The sequence below is a fragment of the Cyprinus carpio genome, chromosome B7 (genome assembly GCF_018340385.1).
Source record: "Cyprinus carpio isolate SPL01 chromosome B7, ASM1834038v1, whole genome shotgun sequence".
NCBI lineage: Eukaryota > Metazoa > Chordata > Actinopteri > Cypriniformes > Cyprinidae > Cyprinus > Cyprinus carpio.
Window position 1 is genome coordinate 34,615,117 of NC_056603.1, and position 18,780 is coordinate 34,633,896.

Sequence of the window (18,780 nt, forward strand, 5' to 3'; positions counted from 1 at the left end):
CTACTGTGTACTTACTTTTAAGTTAAAAATTTGATACAATGCACTTATTGTGTATATACATGTTTTTACATTGTACTTATATAAAAAAAAACCTGCATGTAATTACATCTGTAATTAATTTCTGTAATTACATTTATAATTATACTGTTGACCCTTCCCTTAAACATTAACCCAGCCTTAAACCTACCCATAAGACATGTGTAGCTGCAGTCATCTTGTGCTGATGACGTCAGTTCGAGCCTGAGTCTGTGCAATACTGATGGACCCTTTTCACAAGACTGTGATGATGCGTTTAATGGTCATTAGCATCGTAAATCCGTGAAGGTTTTTATATTTTGATTTTGTTTTTAAGTATGTACATTTATAACACTATACTTTTATTATACCACATTTGCATCAAATTACAAAAAAATTAAAATAAATAAATAAAAAACATCGCTAATGCAAGGGTTTTTCTAATGGGAGGGAAATGTGAAAAGGTCCATTATGAGCTGGATCCGCGGTACCAAAGTCCTGCCCAAACTCCCTCAGTCCCAATCACAAATACACGATCAAGACACTACATGCTGTTTTTTTTTAGCATCAAATAACTAACTAAAAGCAAACTTATTAGAAAAATAAACACTTGAACGTACATCAGGAATGTAACTACCTGAAATGACAAAAAAAAAGTTATATGTTGTGTAACTTGATTTTTATGTATTTTTGGTTTGGTTTATGTCCCATTTGTCAACATACATCTAAAATATAGGAAAATAGTTTATCAAGAATGCAAGAGGACAATAAAAAAAAAATACCTGCCTCTATATATATATATATATATATATATATATATATATATATATATATATATATATATATTTTTTTTTTATTTTTTTTTTTTTTATCTAAAGTCACTTCATTGATGATTCAGTGATGACATCATCCAGTTCGGCTCTCTTCCAATAGTGTCTGTGCAATCAGTCGAGCATCTCCAACCAAGCAAGCCAAAGGCTACAGTGGCAAGGAACTAAAACTCCATCAGTGACAGAAATGGACTAATGTATTGTACACATTTGGTGAAGCGGGTGTTGTTGGGGGAAAAAAAAGACAAATGTATATGCATTTAAAGTTACCATGAAATCAAAATTGAAAGTGTGTTTATTATAGTGTTTATTATAAATTATTTATCCTGCATTTTTTTCTTTTTAAATTCATGTGCCCTAGTAATCTTTAATCAAAAATGTTAACCTCCCCTCCCCCTCAAAACGACTCCTCTTATCTTCTGGTCACAAGCTATGGCGGAAGGGCGGAGCTAGTGATGAAACAACAGAGGTAAAAGCTTAAGCTGATGCTTCATTTTATAGAAATAAATGCATTGACCAGTGCTGATGCAAGCCATGGGGGAGTACACTACCCTTAAAAATTGAAAGAATATTAGGATATTACCAAACATTACTCTTAGGACATCACAAACAATTTTTTTATTAATAGGACTTAACCTGATGGAGGACGCGCCCAGTCATTTAGGCAGTCTCTCTCTCTCTCTCTCTCTCTCTCTCTCTCTCTCTCTCTCTCTCTCTCTCTCTCTCTCTCTCTCTCTCTCTCTCTCTGCGCGCTAAGTATGTTTTGTGCCATTGATCGTCCTCGTCATTGTCTTCCTCAATAAATGAAAAAAAATCTTCATGCTAGGGTGTCGAAGGTGAATCCAGTGGAGAAAAATCCCCTCACAACTAACTGCAAACTGGCATTCAGATCAGCCTCAATTTTGTTAGCAACTCCCCAACTTCCAACCATGCAATCAATTCCCGAAGGAAGAAATCAAGTCCCGCCCTCTCATTTCAAATGCCGTTTCATTCAGATAGACGTCACAGTAGAGAAAAAAAGACAATCGCTACTTCCGTTTCATGGCGACTTTAATGGAATTCTCTTTTCAATTTAGGTGCTGTGTCATGTTATATGAATAAAGTTTTTAGGTCTCTAGATTCATTTATGGTTTAAACTTCGCCCTCTGTGAACATTTCATTAGAAGCTTTAGGCTGTCAGGTTTTTTTTTTTTTTATCAATCCCAATCTTTATTGTTGGACTTCAAATTTGCCTTTAATTTATTTATTTTATGAACATTTATGCAATTATATTTTTTTTCTAAAAATAAATAAACAAACAAATAAATAATAGTAATGTGTAAACTACAGTAGGTAGTCAACCAAAATGCCCATTACAGCTGCATGTTGAAATACCACCCAGTTACTTCAGAAACTCGTTCTCGAAATCACCATCAGGTGACAAATAAAGCAGGAATTGTGACATTTTCACGTGTGAATGAAGATTAAATAAAATAAATAAGTGGTAACATTACTAAAGATAATAATATAGCATTATAACATTTAATTAATGTAACTACTGTTACAGCGACAGCTATGCTTGAAGTGTACTTGCTTTATACTGTACTAGACTGCATTTTATATAGATTATTATACATTTAAAGAGGTGTGTATTATGCTATAAAATAAATAAAATGATCAAAAAGGTGATTACTGTGAATGTAAAAATGAGTGTTATAGGCCGGGCCTAGTTTTCTAAACACATATTTACTTTGTCACTGTTGTGACCCCATTAATTTTACAAATAAAAGTTTAAAAGTAATTTTATTTTATTAGAGGAATTTCAGTGTATATTTCTACCATTTGTATTTGTGACAATGTGACAATAATGACATTTAGCATATAAATCCATGTTTTGAACAGGCTACCACTTTTAATATTTTGATGCAAAGTAAACATGATTATGTGAAATGATTCAATGATATAAAAAACACTGCACACCTGTTAAAGGTTTAAAGATACCATATAGTACTGTGCAGAACAGAGTAAAAATGTCTCACAGTCACAGAAGAATAAATATAGCGGAGAAATTAAGAGATCAGGAGAAACAGATGAGCGATAATAGCACATTGAATAGACAGAAACAAAGCAAAAGGAAAGAAAACACATGGAGAGATCAAACCAGAGTCCTGACAGCAGCACTAAAGGGATTTCTTTATAGTATGTACAGGCTGTTCTGTTCAATACTTTGAAAGTGGATGGTGACTGCAGCTGTCGAATTTCAAAAAAATAAAATAAAATAAATGATGCCTAAGTGCTCAAACAGGGTAGGTTTGATCTAATAATATAGACAAAATTGTTTCTTGCACCTTAAAGCAGTTTAACAGGGAATGCCCTTCAATACCCCTTTATGGTCTCTAAACCTGAAGCATTACTTTTTTGTTCCACACAGGAAATCAAAATGGCCTACAAGCTGGCAAAGCGTTTCTATTCCAATCCTCCCCAGTGGGCAAAGTGTCTGTTTAGTCACTGCTACAGTCTGTGGTTCATCTGTCTTCCTGCCAGCATGCGTACAGCCCAATCCAAATCCCGCAACATGCAGCAGGCCTTCAATGTTCTGCTCAAGATGAGGAGCTCTGAGGTGGAAGTGCTCGATGAGGTGTGTAGATAACATAAATTTTGTTATATATTTTATTATTATTATTATTCTGGCAGCATTTATTCAATTATTAATGACAATATCTTGCAGGGATTTAGATCTCTTTTTGATTGTTAGTTGCAATTCACTTTACTGTTACACTATAAAATATAGGCAACTAAAATATTTGTAATTAAGCAAATGTAAAGTAAATTAAATAATATATAGGATTATTTTTAATTCTTTATGATTATTTTTAATTCTAAGTTTTAAGTAAACTGTGCCCTAAACCTTAGATGGTCTGAATTTGTTTATAACGTTTCATTAATTAAACACATATGCATCCCTGACCACCACCTAAGATGGTTTGAATGATCAGATTACAATATATCTCAAACTGTCTTTTGAGCATGGATGTATTTAGCATGTTATGCATTTAGCACTGTCTATTTGTGTTCAGATCTTGAAACAGATTGTTAATACCAAGCTTAAACGGGGTCATAGGGATCTGAAACTATAGTCGAGTTTTTACACATTTCTTTCAGGAAATTACACTTAAATTGCCTCACTTGACTTGTGTATTCATTCATGTACTTGTGTATGTAAAGAATGACTGTCTGTAGACCTTGGTGTGACCCTACAGCACAACCGTTGTGTTTAACAGGTGTGTTACCGTGTGGTGATGCAGTTGTGTGGTTTGTGGGAGATGCCTGTCATGGCTGTGCGTGTCTTAATGGAGATGAAAAAGGCTGGTGTTGAACCCAATGCTATTACTTATGGATACTACAACAAGGTGATGAAAACTCCCTTACTTAACATACACAATAGCACTGCACAATACAGCAATGCAATGCAGAACTGTGAAGACCACTGTACCTTTACATGTTGATATTGCAAAGCAGCTTTGTCTTATTTGTGACCCTGGACCCCAAACAAGTCATAAGTAGCACAGGTATATTTGTAGCAATACTAGCCAACAATACATTGTGTAGGTCAAAATTATCGATTTTTCTTTTATGCCAAAAAATCATTAGGTTATTAAGTAAAGATCATGTTCCATGAAGATATTTTGTACATTTCCTATGTTGGCCAAATATTCTCTTATCCTGACAAACTATACATCAATGGAAAGCGTATTTATTCAGCTTTCAGATGATGTATAAATCAAAAAAATTGACCCATATGATTGGTTTTGTGGTCCAGGGTCACATTTTATAATATTATCTTTCTGCTACTAAGAGTTTGTTTTTGTTAAATGGAATTTTTGTTTAGTTCACCAAAAGAATGTAACTGTCAAACATTTGTTTCAGGGTTGTTGTTTTTTTCCACAGTCTCAGATGCCTTAGTCATGAGAGAAACAAGTCATTGATGTGTTAAATCATAATGGTTTTGTCTATGAACATATAATCTGTAACATTTTGTTTCAATCAGACCAATCAGAAAATAGCAGCCTGTAAGTAGGCATAATTAGAAGCCAAGCAATGAAGCGGCGTAGGCACCTATTGCCTACAATAACCTCCCCCCCTCCCCCCTTTATTCTGATTCGTCCATTCTTGTTCATCCCATAGAACTGCTTCCAACAAAGTTATGAAATTTGGCACACAGATAGAGTGATAGTCCCAACTATAACCTCAGTGAATCTGAAGTCTCTAACTCAAACCCTGTAGTGCCACCAATAGCTCAAAGTTGCACTCACGTTTATGCTAAGAACTTTTAAACTGTAAAGTCTAAAAGCAAAAGTTATTTAATTCAAGTTTATTATTCAGACCTTTCTCAAATAAGACTCAAACAAATTTGGCAAAGAGCACGCCAGAATGAACTTGTATCTCAGCAACAGTTTAGTGTATACAGACATAGCTTGATCTATGTTAAGACAACCATGATTTTCCAAGTTTTCACTCCCCGGTTCTTAATGCATCGTTTTTCCATCTGGAGCATCAGTGAGTGCTTGAAACTTCTGTAACAGTTGCATATGAGTCCCTCAGTTGTCCTCAGTGTGAAAAGATGTATCTCAAAATCATGCAGTCATTGTTGGAAAGGGTTCACATATAAAAAATGCTAAAAAACGAAATAATTTGTGGGACCTGAAGGATTTTTCTGAAGAACAGCAGGCATTTGAACTGTTCAGGACAAACAAAGGACCCATAAATGACTATCAAAAAAACAAAAACACAGCTGTGGATCATTCAGGTAACAACACAGTATTAAGAATCAGGTGAATGTAAACTTTTGAACGGGGTCATTTCTATAAATTCAACTATTATTTTCTCTTGTGGACTATATGTAAACGTCTTTTATGTGAAATATCTTATTCAGGTCAGTTCTAAATAAACAATAACATGCATTTTGTATGATCCCTCTTATTTTGGTAAAATAACATTTTGCAGATTCTGCTAGGGGGAACTTTTTAACTCAACTGTAAGTGTGTCATTATCACCTCACACTGACCACACCACATTAGTGCCAACCTGCCAACTATTAGTCAAATGTGATAAACCATTAAATCATATTCCTAATGGTTGTATTTATGATTTTTCAGCTATTTCAACTTAAACTGGTCTGGTGCTCCCTGCCATACCATGCCTTGTTCTTGGACCCTTAATTGCTGCTTGCAGCTATATTTGGTATTGATGTTCACGACATGGCCCAGGCCAGGCAATCTATTAAAATCAGTCTCATGACAATAGGCTAAAGAAATCAATAGCTATTAGCATTTTTTGAAAATCTTTTTTTTTTATTGTCTTTATACTGTATGTTTGCTTCATTGATTCGGTTACTTTCCTGTTTAATACTGTGAAGCAGCTTTGAAACAGTCTCGTTTGTACAAAGCACTATTAAAATGATAATGACCTGACATCCATTGAATTACAAATTCAGGAGCATTACAAATGTCAGTGTGTTAACATTATGAAAAAATTTGTCATGGTTACTGTTGACCTGTAAATGGCTGTGCTTTATCCAGGCTGTCCTTGAAAGTCCTTGGCCAAGTCGTAACCGTAGCGGACTCTTCATGTGGACCAAAATGCGGAACCTGGTGCGAGGAGTGGTGCAGTTTAAGCAGGCGTTGCGTGGAACAGCACTTAAAGGAGGACCTTCCCTGATAACCACAGGTTTGAGTTCCTTCCTTCCTATGCTCATGCATTTGAAATGTTTTATACATATTGGCACTTTGTAGTGGTTAGATATGGTTAGATACAGGATGCAGTTTGGTGGTTGACTGCTTTTGATATTACTCCCTCTGGACACTTTATCCCCGCTTCTGGTCAGACGGGAACGCATTTGCCATTTCCAACAGTAGAGTTTTCCTACCAGCATATTAAAATATGCATTACAAATTCTTCTGAGTGGAATGGTAAGAAACTAGACTAATATTACTTTTGTAATTTAGGTCTAATAAATGGAATGCCAACACTTTTACTAGCTACTGATGTAGTTTCATGATTGGTCTTTACAAACATGACAATCATGTAGTTTCATGATTAGTCTTTACAAACATTTACTAACAAATGCTGGACTGCAAATCAACCATAATATTAAAAAAATGTCAGTAGGTGTTTTGGCAGACCTGTGCACCCGTAGTCTGGCAAATGCTGGCTTGGAGCACATTACAATCTCTAGCAAGCTGTTTAAATTTGCATTAATTATTCAGCAAATGCAACTTTAAAATGAAAAATGTATTATAAGGTATTATAAAGGGATGCATTTTTGTAATATTTATAAAATGTTTTTCGTTCCAGTTTTTTACATAATTTTATTTAGACGTGTGATAGTAAAGATTCAATAACATAAAAAAACATTATGAAACAAATTTGTGAAATGCTGTGTGTTTTTGTATAGAGCTTTCAGCGGGTACAGCAGCAGGTGCTGATGGAGACAGTATTGACAGCTCAAATGAGCCTGTTGTAGAGGAACACATTCTCTTCCCTCACAGCCTTATAGTTGAGGATGCTATTGACAGTGAATATAGTACAGGTACTGCAGATGTGACATTAAATATAATTTTACTTGCGTTTCTGTTTTGTATTGTTGACTGAGTATGTTCTGTATTTATGATTTCATAAGCTGGTCAGTCTGATCACGGTTATGGATCTAAGAACAAGCTGCCCCAGGACCTTACTGATGAACCTATAACCTCTCCACCTCTCTCCACCAACCACACTAGCAGTAGCAAAGCAACCAAGATCCAAAATGGTACTGTAGTTGGATTGTTGTTGGATTGTTAATATAGCTTTAAAATGCAAAGAAAATGCATTGAGATTTGCAATAATTAAATAATGCAACAATTGTCCCACACTTTATGGACTTAATATTTCAAAAATGTCTTTGCCACAGTACTACTGCAATGCCATTTCACTAAAATGTATAGAAATTACATTGTTTTGTGGGTGATATTTTTTCTTGTTGAGGTTCTATGATAATTAAATCACTGAAACAGAATGAAACAGATAATGTTATCTTTAAACATCTTCAGTCACATTAATGTGTTATTATTTACAGCCCTGGATTGTCTATTATACACTGCTATCAGAATCATTTATTTAAGATAGTGTCATCTTTTTGTCTCTTTAAAGGGGACGATGTTGCTAGTTCTGTAGACAGTGTTGTAGCTGTGACGGAGTCCCACAGCACTGCTGAGATAGCACCTTCTGTTGCCAGCATTGTTAAACTGTCTACTGAGATCCCTGTCCACTTTGACAGCAGTGCAGACAGGGGAGAAACTGGTCAGTCACTGAAAATTTACTCTATGATTAACATAAAGACTAGGTACAAATTCTTTTTCCTGTATTTTATTTTCACAGAACAGAAACCTTAAACCTTTTTTTTCCCTTTTGGACATGCATAATCTAGTTTTTATTTAGAGCTTTATAAAGTAAGTAACATTGTTTTTGTTGTCTTAAATGTCTCCAGCAGGTGTATGTACAACTAAGCTCTTCATTCCCCGTAAGAAGAGTGAAGATCTGGCCCTGCCTGTGGAGGATGACTCAGTAATCACAGTTTCACAACTCTCTCAGGCTGGACAGCAACAAAGGATGAAAGCTTTTGTGGAGCGGAGCTGCAGTTTCAGTGCAGAGAGCAAAGCTGGCATGCTACAAAAGAAGGGCAGTCTGGAGCTCAGTGCTGATCACATGGGCGCAGATGCAAAAATCCTTGCATCCGCATTCTCTGGCAGTCTGACCCCTCCTCCATTTACAACCATCACTCCCTTTAAAGAGTGTAAGATGGAGGCTACAACAAGCTCTGCCCTCCAGCAGGAACATGAAGTAAGGCAGAAGGAACACAAAGCATTCAGTTCTGTGGAAGAGAAAGTGGAGAAAAGTAGAGAGCAGAAAGATTCGGTAGACACACCCCAGGGGGGTGAAGTTGTTGGGCGAAGCATAAGCAGTGGCTCTACCTCCTCTAAAGCTGTGGAAAGGGAGGATGTTGAAGTGGGGGCGGATCCTCTTTCACTCTTTGCATCGGAAACTGAGGATGCAACATCCATTCAGAGCCAGGAGTCCACACGGCCGTTTCCACCTATGGTGTCAAGGAACCTTGCAGATGAGATTGAGATGTACATGAGCCTCAAGAGCCCCTTGAATGGTAAATCTTCCAGCATGGAGTTGCAGCAGGGATCAAACCACAAATCAGTTAACTGTCCAGACTCTCCTGAAATAAAGCAGTCTTTGGAAAGAAGATCAAGCCTTCCAATCGGTCCAGTCAAAATTGCTAGTTTAACAGAGACTCCAAAGCGTAGCCCTGCTGTCACGCGCTCTAAGACATTTGCAGTCAAGTCCCCCAAGACACCAGGCTCTGCAGGTCAAAGGTCATCATCACTGACTGCGCTTGTAAAGTCATCACAGAGCAGTTCATTGGGATCCGTCATCAACTCCATATCAGGCATCAAGATGGACTCTCTGCTGTTAGGGCCTAAAGTAGATATGCTCAAGTCAGGCATGAAGCAAGCAGCCAATGTGGCCAGCAAAATGTGGGATGCAGTGGCCTCAGCCTACTCCTACTCGGATGATGAGGTGAGAGACTGTAAGAAATAAAGATGTTAGGAAATCCAGAGAGATTTTCTTGAGCATCTTCATGATAGGAAATCATGATGCTTACAAACCAAAATTACAAAGGTACACCAACCGCTCTAGAGAATAAAATTCATGAGTAATTAGGTCAACAAACAGCTTTAGTAACAATATTCTACCTTGCTAACATTCTTGTTAAACCCTTGATGGTGATTATGTTAAAAATATGTTCCAAGTGTGTTCATTGTTATGAATGAAAGCCAGGGTTAGACAGAAAGTTGTCTAAGATATACCAATATCTATTTACTGTTTGTTGAGGGTAGTCGCTTTTAAAGGGGTCATGAATTTGAAATAAGAAAATTTATACCCTGATTTTTTGTTTTAAAAAAATATAATCTTCATGTGTCCTAACATCCTCTTGCCCCTGAGGGTCCCTATAGATCTTAGTTTGGTTTAAGAAACTAAAATATCCACTAGTTCATCTCATGAAGTATCATCAGTACCAAAACTCCCTGTGTGTGTTTAGTACCGAAGCTAACCTCTTAAGCATTTCAGTTTTTCCTCATTGTAAATGGTGGACATATGTTTAGTCTGGACTGTATTTTGGATGTCTGTGATTCAGGAGGAAAGCTCACAGCCCCGAGACAGTTTCCCTGCTAGGCTAGAAGAGCAGTTGTTGTCTGCAGAAGGAGCAACAGATAACACTTTACCCAGAGGCCTGATGCCCAGCTTGGCCTCAAACGGGCTCACACACAGCAACACCAGCCTGGGCAGCAGCAGTGAAAGCAGCGATACCAGCCGTGCACAGCTGTCGACATGTAAGACTCATACATACATGTCATGTTGAATGTCCACTCCAAAACACATGTATCAGCATGAAGCCAACAAAGATTCATTTCATCATTCATTTTATTTCAAATTTGAAGATAATGTGTTGTTATTGCAAGGTTAACAGTGTGTACGCTGTGTTCTTTTGTTTCAAATTCTTTTTTTGGCATTCTTTACAGCTTTGACTCCAGGCCGCTCACTGAGAGGTGCAGACTCCGAGAGGTCTGAACATAGTTCCTCTCATCATGCCAGCACCTCCAGCATTTACCAGAATTGTGCTTTAGAGGTGAGACCATCGCCCTCTGCTGATGCTTAAATACAGAATCACTTCAGAATTAAGTAGTAAAGTTGAACTTCATGTTTCTTTTGGGTAGGTTCTAATGTCCAGCTGCTCTCAGTGTCGGTCTTGTGAAGCTCTGGTGTATGACGAGGAGATCATGGCAGGCTGGACAGCTGATGACTCCAATCTGAACTGCACCTGTCCTTTCTGTCAAATCTCTTTTCTCCCTCTACTCCATGTTGAGTTCCACGACCTGCGTTCTACACCGGGGTGAGTTACTAAACCTCTTGATGCTGAATTATGCACTGAAGGGGCATTATACTTGCTTTTACTGTGTTGAAGAAAATTAAGAAACATTTAAAAAATGATTTTTTTTTTTTTTTTTTTTTTTTTTTTTTTTTTTATATAATGACACACTATTCATGCACAACTTGGAAATTAAACTCAACTGTGCTTGTTGGCATATGTTCATATGGGTCACATAAGTGTCTTGTTCAGTGTTTTGCATCAAAAAAACAGATCCTGTTTTGATTAATAGAGAGTAATAATTATAAACTGCTGCTGTGTATTTTTGGTTTACAGCTTCTACTTGAAGACAAGCACATCAGGAGACAGTATTAACAGCTCCAGCACACATCCGGCCACCTCTGGCTCCTCTGAAGTGAAAGTGGGTTGTTCTAGTGACCCTCCAGACCTCATGAGCTCCCCAGAATCTCCTGAGGACAGCAAAGGTCCTGTTGAGATGCCTGTCACTCAAACTGGAACCCCAAAGATGTATGAGAGCACATTCTTGAAGTGAAAAAAAAAAAAACTTTTATGTCGTGTATGAGTAAATATCAGACTTGATTTTTGAGATCAGTGTATAAGTGATATTAAAGTTTTTATTGTTAAATAAAAACTGAAATATTTTGTTGCTGAAATTTGGAATTTATTTTCCAATTAGTAGGTCAAATGGGAATGTTTTGGGCTAACTGGTTATGTTTGTGTCATGAATCTCGGATCACATTATGATTTCTGACTTTACACCATAGCCTTGTACCAGAGCCAGTACATTCAGACCCCCTGGGTCTCATGGAGAAACAAGCTGAGAAACGCAACACTTTAACTCGGAGCAACAGTGTGGGAGGCCCACTGCAGAGTTTGGACTTGATCCACAGACCCAATCATGGCATTTCCACTACCAGCCTGCCCAACAGCCTACAAGAGGTGGTGGTGAGTGAGAAACGTCCCGTTTTAATATTCTATGAGCTTTATGAATTATACTTATTGCTCACAATCGATTAATTCTGTATTTTGATGTTCCAGGACACCCTGAGTCAAAAGTGGCCGAACCCAAAACCAGTTTCTGTGCCGTATCTCAGTCCACTGGTCCTCCGCAAAGAGTTGGAATCGCTGTTAGAGAATGAGGGGGATCAGGTATTCAAGCTTGACTTTACTACAACCTTTAGTAAATATATGTGATGTTATATTCATCAAATACTTCCCTGTTGCCCTTTCCTGTTTTGAGTCTTGAGGCACAGAACTCTGTGAATTCTTTAATTGTGTTAGTCTCTAGTTGTGTTAAGTATGTATCATTAAGATGTGCAGAAAGCAGCCGCCTGTTGCCTTGTATTGTGGTTTTGGCTTTATGTATGTATGGCCTCTAATTCATCCATATCCATTATCTCTCAGGTAATCTATACTCATAAGTTCCTCAGTCAGCACCCCATCATCTTCTGGAACCTGGTGTGGTATTTTCGGCGTTTAGACCTGCCCAGCGTTCTGCCTGGACTCATTCTCACATCTGAACACTGCAACAATGGAGTGCAGGTACTTGACATTTATTCACACTGTTGATGCTCTTACTGACTTTTAAATGTCCTTTTCCTTCACAAATTGTGTGTACTGTGATTGTAGCCCAGTAATTGTTTGCTAAATGCTGGTTGAACTGAACTGGCATGATAATGCTCCCCTCTCTGTTTTTCACCCATAGCTCCCACAGACAGCTTTGTCTCAGGACAGTAAGCTGGTGTATGTGCAGCTGCTGTGGGACAATGTCAACTTACACCAGGAGCCCACAGAGCCCCTCTATCAGCTTTGGAGGACCTTCTGTAAGTACAGCAGGAGCACTTTGAAATTATTATTATTATTAAAAATATAATTTCCAGTATTGTCAAATTTTTATCTTTATAAACTTAATAAACTTAATTAATAGTGTAGAGAAACCTCATGAATGGATTGCCGATAGACTACTTCATGTCACTGAATGTGAGTGTCATTGTCGTGCAGTGCAAAAAAAGGGCACTCTAGCCCCCACTGACCACCAGGAGACTCGGACTCTGCTGAACAGCATTGTACGCAGCATTCAGACGAACGATGTTTACGGCCCCATCAACATGCTCCTCAGGGAGATCAAGAAACGCCCAGAAGTTAAACGCCAGAGGTTGGACATGCAACATCTTGAATATATATCTAGTTTAGGCATGAAGCTCTAGATGCCACAGGCTCATAGATAATTTACACGCAATCTTAAAGCAATCACATTGTTTACAATATGGCACAAGCTAATTTGCCTCTGTTGCTTCTGCAGCCAATGAGCTTGCTTGCTTTCCTAACCAAAAAGCCTGATTCAGTGTTTGCTATAAGCTGGTTCTGCAGCATGAGTTTCTCTGAGAATCTTAAGATACATGTTGGTGAACAATGTGAAAAGTGAAACTCAGTAAGGTAAATAACTTGTTTATCCTTAAAGTGTGGCTGTAGAATTTACCTTTATAGATTTATTATATATTTTTGAGGCACTGATGTGCATTAAACTGCAAGAGCTCACATCACAAGCAAGGAAGAAAAGTACATCTGGAAATAATATTTGTTTTTGTATGGCTTAAGACCATTAATTTTCTTTGTTAGATCACACTCATCTGCATCTGTAATAGTAAAGATATTCAACTTGGTTCATTCAAGTCGGGTTGTTTATCTGTATAGCATCCACAATACACATTGTTTCAAAGCAGCTTTATAGTAAGTTATTCTGTTACATCTATAATGGCTTAATGCTTTAACATTGATCAGTTTTAGGGCTGGGTGATCTGACTATATATTTAGCAGATATATCTGTACCACTTTTGGTGAACAGGACTGAATTTTACATAATGAATATTTGCAGTGTCTCGGATGTGATTTATTTTTTTTATACAAAAATACATATTAGTAAAAATATTAGTAATATGGAAAAAATACATATTAGTCTGTTTTATTCTAAAGTGAATGTAAGCTGTTTTCCAAATATTAATATCAAGCAGTTACTCTTTGGTGATTTGTGTTTGTTTACACTGTGTGCATCCTAAAATATGGTGACCATTACACAGAATGCAACATGCCGTGATATACAGTATAGGTGTTTTCCTTGTATTTCTTCATCACCGATGACTAATCTAAATGCTTCTGATTGGTCACTGCATTCATATGCTCAACAGAAATATGTGATTGGTTGTAAAACTAAAAAACAAATGTTGATTCAGGTTGATTCAGCTCATCAGCTGACTGATTCAGCTAGCTCCACAGAAGTTTCTTTATCTAGCTCAGTTCAGCTCAAGATTTTTTCACATCCGATAATGTCAGTACAGTCAAATTGATAATATTAATATTAAGTGTCTTTTAAACTTGATCTAAGGTGACAGCAGCAAAGAATCCAAACTCCATTAGGTGGCAGAAATGCTTTAACATACATCAGGTGTTATAGGAAGTGTTCCTGGTTCCAGTAGACCCAATCAATGCAGTCTAGCAATCACTTTTATGGGATTTGAATTACAGAAATGTGATAGCGCAAGGTTATGTGTATGCTAGGTTGAAGAGATGGGTCATTAGATTTAAACTGATAAAGTGTGTCTGCCTCTCAAACAACACTAGGAAGACTATAAATATTAAGTTAAATATGAAGAATTATAATGTTATAAGAGTTCCATCAGGTACTGAGGAATTAAACTTTTCTGCATCCTTGAGAGAGACAATCTGCATATTTATGGATGTTCATGGATCAGTGCAAATTCATAGTAGGATGTTTTGCTTTCTCATTTTCTTTTTGTCATTATCACTAGGTTAGTCACATTTCATTATATTTAATAGGTTTAATTTCCTTAATTATAACATTTCAAGAATAAGATGTTTGTCTAGCAATTAATGTTTTGCTTGAACTAATTGCATACAAGTAAAAATGCTAAAAAAAGATAAACGTATGGTAACTGGATTATTAAAATGTGATTATCAGCTTTCGAGGCTATTAGATTATCTATTAATCAGAGCATTTGCGAGATGTGGTCATATTGCCCAGCCTTACATTGTATTTGCATAAATAAAAGACACAGCACATAGGCACAATTTTTTAGAAGCACACTTTATTCGTCTTACTCGTAGTAGTAGTAGTAATAATAATGATAATAATAAGAATAATATTAAACAGATTTTCTGTTCCTCAACTGCCCCCAGACTTTGAGTGGTCTCAACATCAGTTCCTGGAGGGCCACTGCCCTGCAGAGTTGAGTTCCAAGCAGGTGAGTTGGAGCTGGTTGGAGCTAAACTCTGCAGAGCCGTGGCCCTCCAGGAAGTGAGTTTAAGGACACTTCTACATAATACATGCAAAAAAAAAAAGACATCAACTTACAAACCGTTTAATTTATTATTTCCTTCATTTTAGTTCCATCTTTTCAGTTAAATGATAAAAAGTGCTCAAAGATTTCTAAACTAATGGACACATTGTCTATTTTTTCTGCATGTAATGTGCAGGGCTTCGTAGTAGAGGAAAAGTTGTGTTAAAAAGAACAGAGTAACATTGTCATATTCATTAACATGCTAAAACTATTTTACAGTTATTATCCAGTGAGGTTGTAGCAGTGGCACTCATTTTGTAATATTGCTCTCTTCTCTTCATGTCCAGGAGTATCTACAGGGAAATTTTATTTCTGTCACTTGTTGCCTTAGGAAGGGAGAACATTGATATTGGTAAGTGAATGCTATTCTCCAATTTTACATGATAGGGCTTTTAATTACTGTTGTCACATTAATTAAATGCCTATAGGGTGGATCTCACAAAACATGTCAAGAACATTTCAAAAGTAAAAAAAAAAAAAACATAACATAACATTAGGTTTGTTTGCATTGGGATGTCATTTGTTTGTATGACATTGTCAAAATTAATTCATTACTGTAAAAAAAAAAAAAAAAAATTATATATAATATATATATATATATATTATATATATATATATATATTAGAAAATACATTTAAAAATACAAGTATTTCTTAAACTCCTCTGGCAAATCGAATTTACTATTTTTGATTTTGGGGTGAAACAAGACCCAAGGATTTCCTTGTGAGATTTACTTTTTAACTGTCTCTGCTTTGTTTTTCGTCCACAGAGGCCTTTAATCGTGAATACCGGCTTGCATACAAAGAGCTCAGCACAGAACAGCTGAAAGTCCTATCCCCCATTGACAGACCACCTAGCAACAACGTGCAGTGGTGCCTCAAGTGCTTCGGAGCCCCGTTCATCTGATCTCAGTGACTGTAAAAGTCAGGGAGAGAATTGTACAGTCATTTAATTCATTTGCACCGTCACCTGAAATGGTACTTTTTATCATCCACCAAAATAAAAACGAACTGGCTTCTTTGTTCTGAAATTCCTGAGAGTGTCATGGCACCAACCGTACAGCAGGTAGACAGTGTATTTTACTGGTGGTTTTCAGATGTTGAACTGCCTCTTGTGTGTGAGCCCATTTCAAACTGCAGTGGAAGTAAATGAAAGACTGAAAAAATCTATTCACTGTAAGATGTTTCTCTACACTGCCTTCACTCTGGCCTATCTCTTCAGCTGACCTGTGGAAGGATTTTGTGGATATGGAGAGTGTGTTCTGGAGAGGTGTCAGTGACAATGGTCTTATTTGATGTGCACATTTAGAAATGGTTGCTTTATCATTCTCCATTGTTGCCATGTATTTTATATATATATTTTTCTATATTGGGATATTTGCTTTTCTCAATGTGAGCGATCTTTGGCTAGATTTTGTGGAGTCTTAAACACAGAGCCCTTTAAGGTTAATGTGGGCTTTGAGTGTCACAGTGCAAGGTGAGAGGTTTGTGTGTGCGAGAGAGTGTGTTTGAGCATGTACATTAGATAGACCACACCTTAAAGTGATATACTGTGAAAGAGGACAATCAGATGAATTTCAGAACATTCCAGAAACCATCTCTAATGTCTTAAACAGGCTAGAATCAATACGAGTGATGGTATAGTGATAAACTGTTATTTCTTAAAAATAGATACTTTTATCCTAAATGTAGGATTTTGATGTATTGTGGGAAATATTGTGACATACATCCGGAATGGAGGAGATGATTTATGAAGTGAAATAACTCCTTATTAATGCATTCATAGTTTTTTTCTTTTTCTTATTTTTTTCTTTCTTTTTTTTTTTTTAGAAATACACTTTGATTAATTTGTAATCTCATATGTATGCAGAAACAACTCTTTAACACAGAATGGAAAACGTTAATAGAAACTCAAATAGGAAATATATAGAAATATTTTTAAAACTTGCTTTTTAATCTACTAGATGACTTTCGTTATAGCAAACTAGTGTCCATTCATTTTATTAAAATCTTTTTCCAGTCCCATTGTACTTGCGAATCCAAAGGATGTAAAAACCTTTCAGTTACTGCCGTTAGCGAATGAATCATTGAATAAATCAAAATAGTTATTGTGCCTTGTCATCAAGTGAAGGTAGGACTTGTGGATTTGTAAAATATGCGATTAATTTACTACTAATAAATTAATATGATGGAGTGAAATTGGTCTGATTTTATTTATCATTTTCATTCATACTCTTATTTTTTATTGAATTGAGTTTGTGTATTTTTGACAGCCAGCGTAAAAGATACATCCCTTCGTTTCTATAAAAAACCATTTTCAAATTAATCACATTTCAAACAAATTATAATAACCAACAAAATACTTATTTCAAACATAACTCTCATACACATCAACCAAAGCATCAATTACCAAAACCACAGCACACTAGAAAACAACAGAGCACACATATCAATAATAGTTTAACCCATAATGTACTTTTAATCTATATCTATACACAGGAGAAGGTTTTTTTTTTTTGAGAACAAGACAAAGAAAGTTTAGTATATCATGATAATGTAGGAGTTCATGTTTTTAATAGGTGGATATACTAGTCTTGGATGCTTGCATTGCATGGTCACATTAGGAAAAGCTCTGATGCACCAAACTGTTTGAGATTTACAATCACCTGGAACTATCATTTTATTTAAACTGTTAATCTGAAGTCAACAATGTTTCACTTGTTTCATACTGAGAGAATCTGACCCATAAACAGCAGCCTCATTCAGCATTAAGTTTTATGTTACAGGCTAAAACATGGCCTTGATGTGACTGTAAATTCTCAAATGACATGAAAATTCACCCAGTCTGTTTTCTACAAGTGCACGTGCCCCCTCAGATTTCTGAGCCAAGTGGATTTTGAATGCAGCTTCCAAAAGATAATAGCCGAATAATACATACATACATTTTATAGAATTCCGATCTCAGATATTCACAATAATATCATTGCAATCATTACAACATCTACACACCATGCATGTGTAGAATTTACCAAAATGAAATAGCACTGGCAAACGGAAGTCATACACTGTTGTGACGACTGTGAAATGTGTGTAGTGGTTCTCACACGTGGTACCAAAATATATTTTTGTTTTGATAAGGTTAGTGTGCGAGTATCAAATGACTCCTTCCTTCTTTAATTACAGGGTACCAGCTAAGGAGTTTACTTTTACAGTAATGTGCAATACAGGAGGATTGTTGAATAATTAAAAATTATGTAAATTGGAGGGAATTTGTCAGCTGTCCAGTCTATAGGATTTGTGAGCTATTGGTAACTGGAAGAGCCTCTTACTGTATTTTCAGCACAAGTGTAACCCCCAAATATACACATGTAAAGTGTACACCACAAATATACACATACATTTTATGCAGTATCACAATTATACAAATACAGAATATATACCAACAATTCTGAAACATTAAGCAAATATAAACAAAATAAAAGATGAAAAAATTACCATAAAACTTCCAGAAAACATTGCTATTACATTTAGAAACCTTAGTGAAAATCATTTACAGTATTCACTTACTATGAGTGTTATTAATCATTCAGGTTGTGAGCCCTCTT

General features: G+C 36.3%; 1 protein-coding gene across 1 annotated transcript in view; it reads left to right on the plus strand.

Annotated features, from left to right (window-relative positions):
* Window positions 1-17,374, plus strand: part of dennd4c (DENN/MADD domain containing 4C) — a 93,891-nt gene extending 76,517 nt beyond the window's left edge. The window contains 18 exon segments of the mRNA XM_042728407.1: window positions 3,256-3,462; window positions 4,106-4,234; window positions 6,404-6,551; window positions 7,279-7,413; window positions 7,504-7,632; window positions 8,013-8,162; window positions 8,350-9,449; window positions 10,069-10,264; window positions 10,454-10,560; window positions 10,649-10,824; window positions 11,137-11,328; window positions 11,586-11,766; window positions 11,860-11,970; window positions 12,226-12,363; window positions 12,527-12,644; window positions 12,823-12,976; window positions 15,464-15,528; window positions 15,946-17,374. Of these exon segments, the coding sequence (XP_042584341.1) occupies window positions 3,256-3,462; window positions 4,106-4,234; window positions 6,404-6,551; window positions 7,279-7,413; window positions 7,504-7,632; window positions 8,013-8,162; window positions 8,350-9,449; window positions 10,069-10,264; window positions 10,454-10,560; window positions 10,649-10,824; window positions 11,137-11,328; window positions 11,586-11,766; window positions 11,860-11,970; window positions 12,226-12,363; window positions 12,527-12,644; window positions 12,823-12,976; window positions 15,464-15,528; window positions 15,946-16,082 (3,573 nt within the window). The 3' untranslated portion in view covers window positions 16,083-17,374.
* Window positions 17,375-18,780: the final 1,406 nt, after the last annotated feature.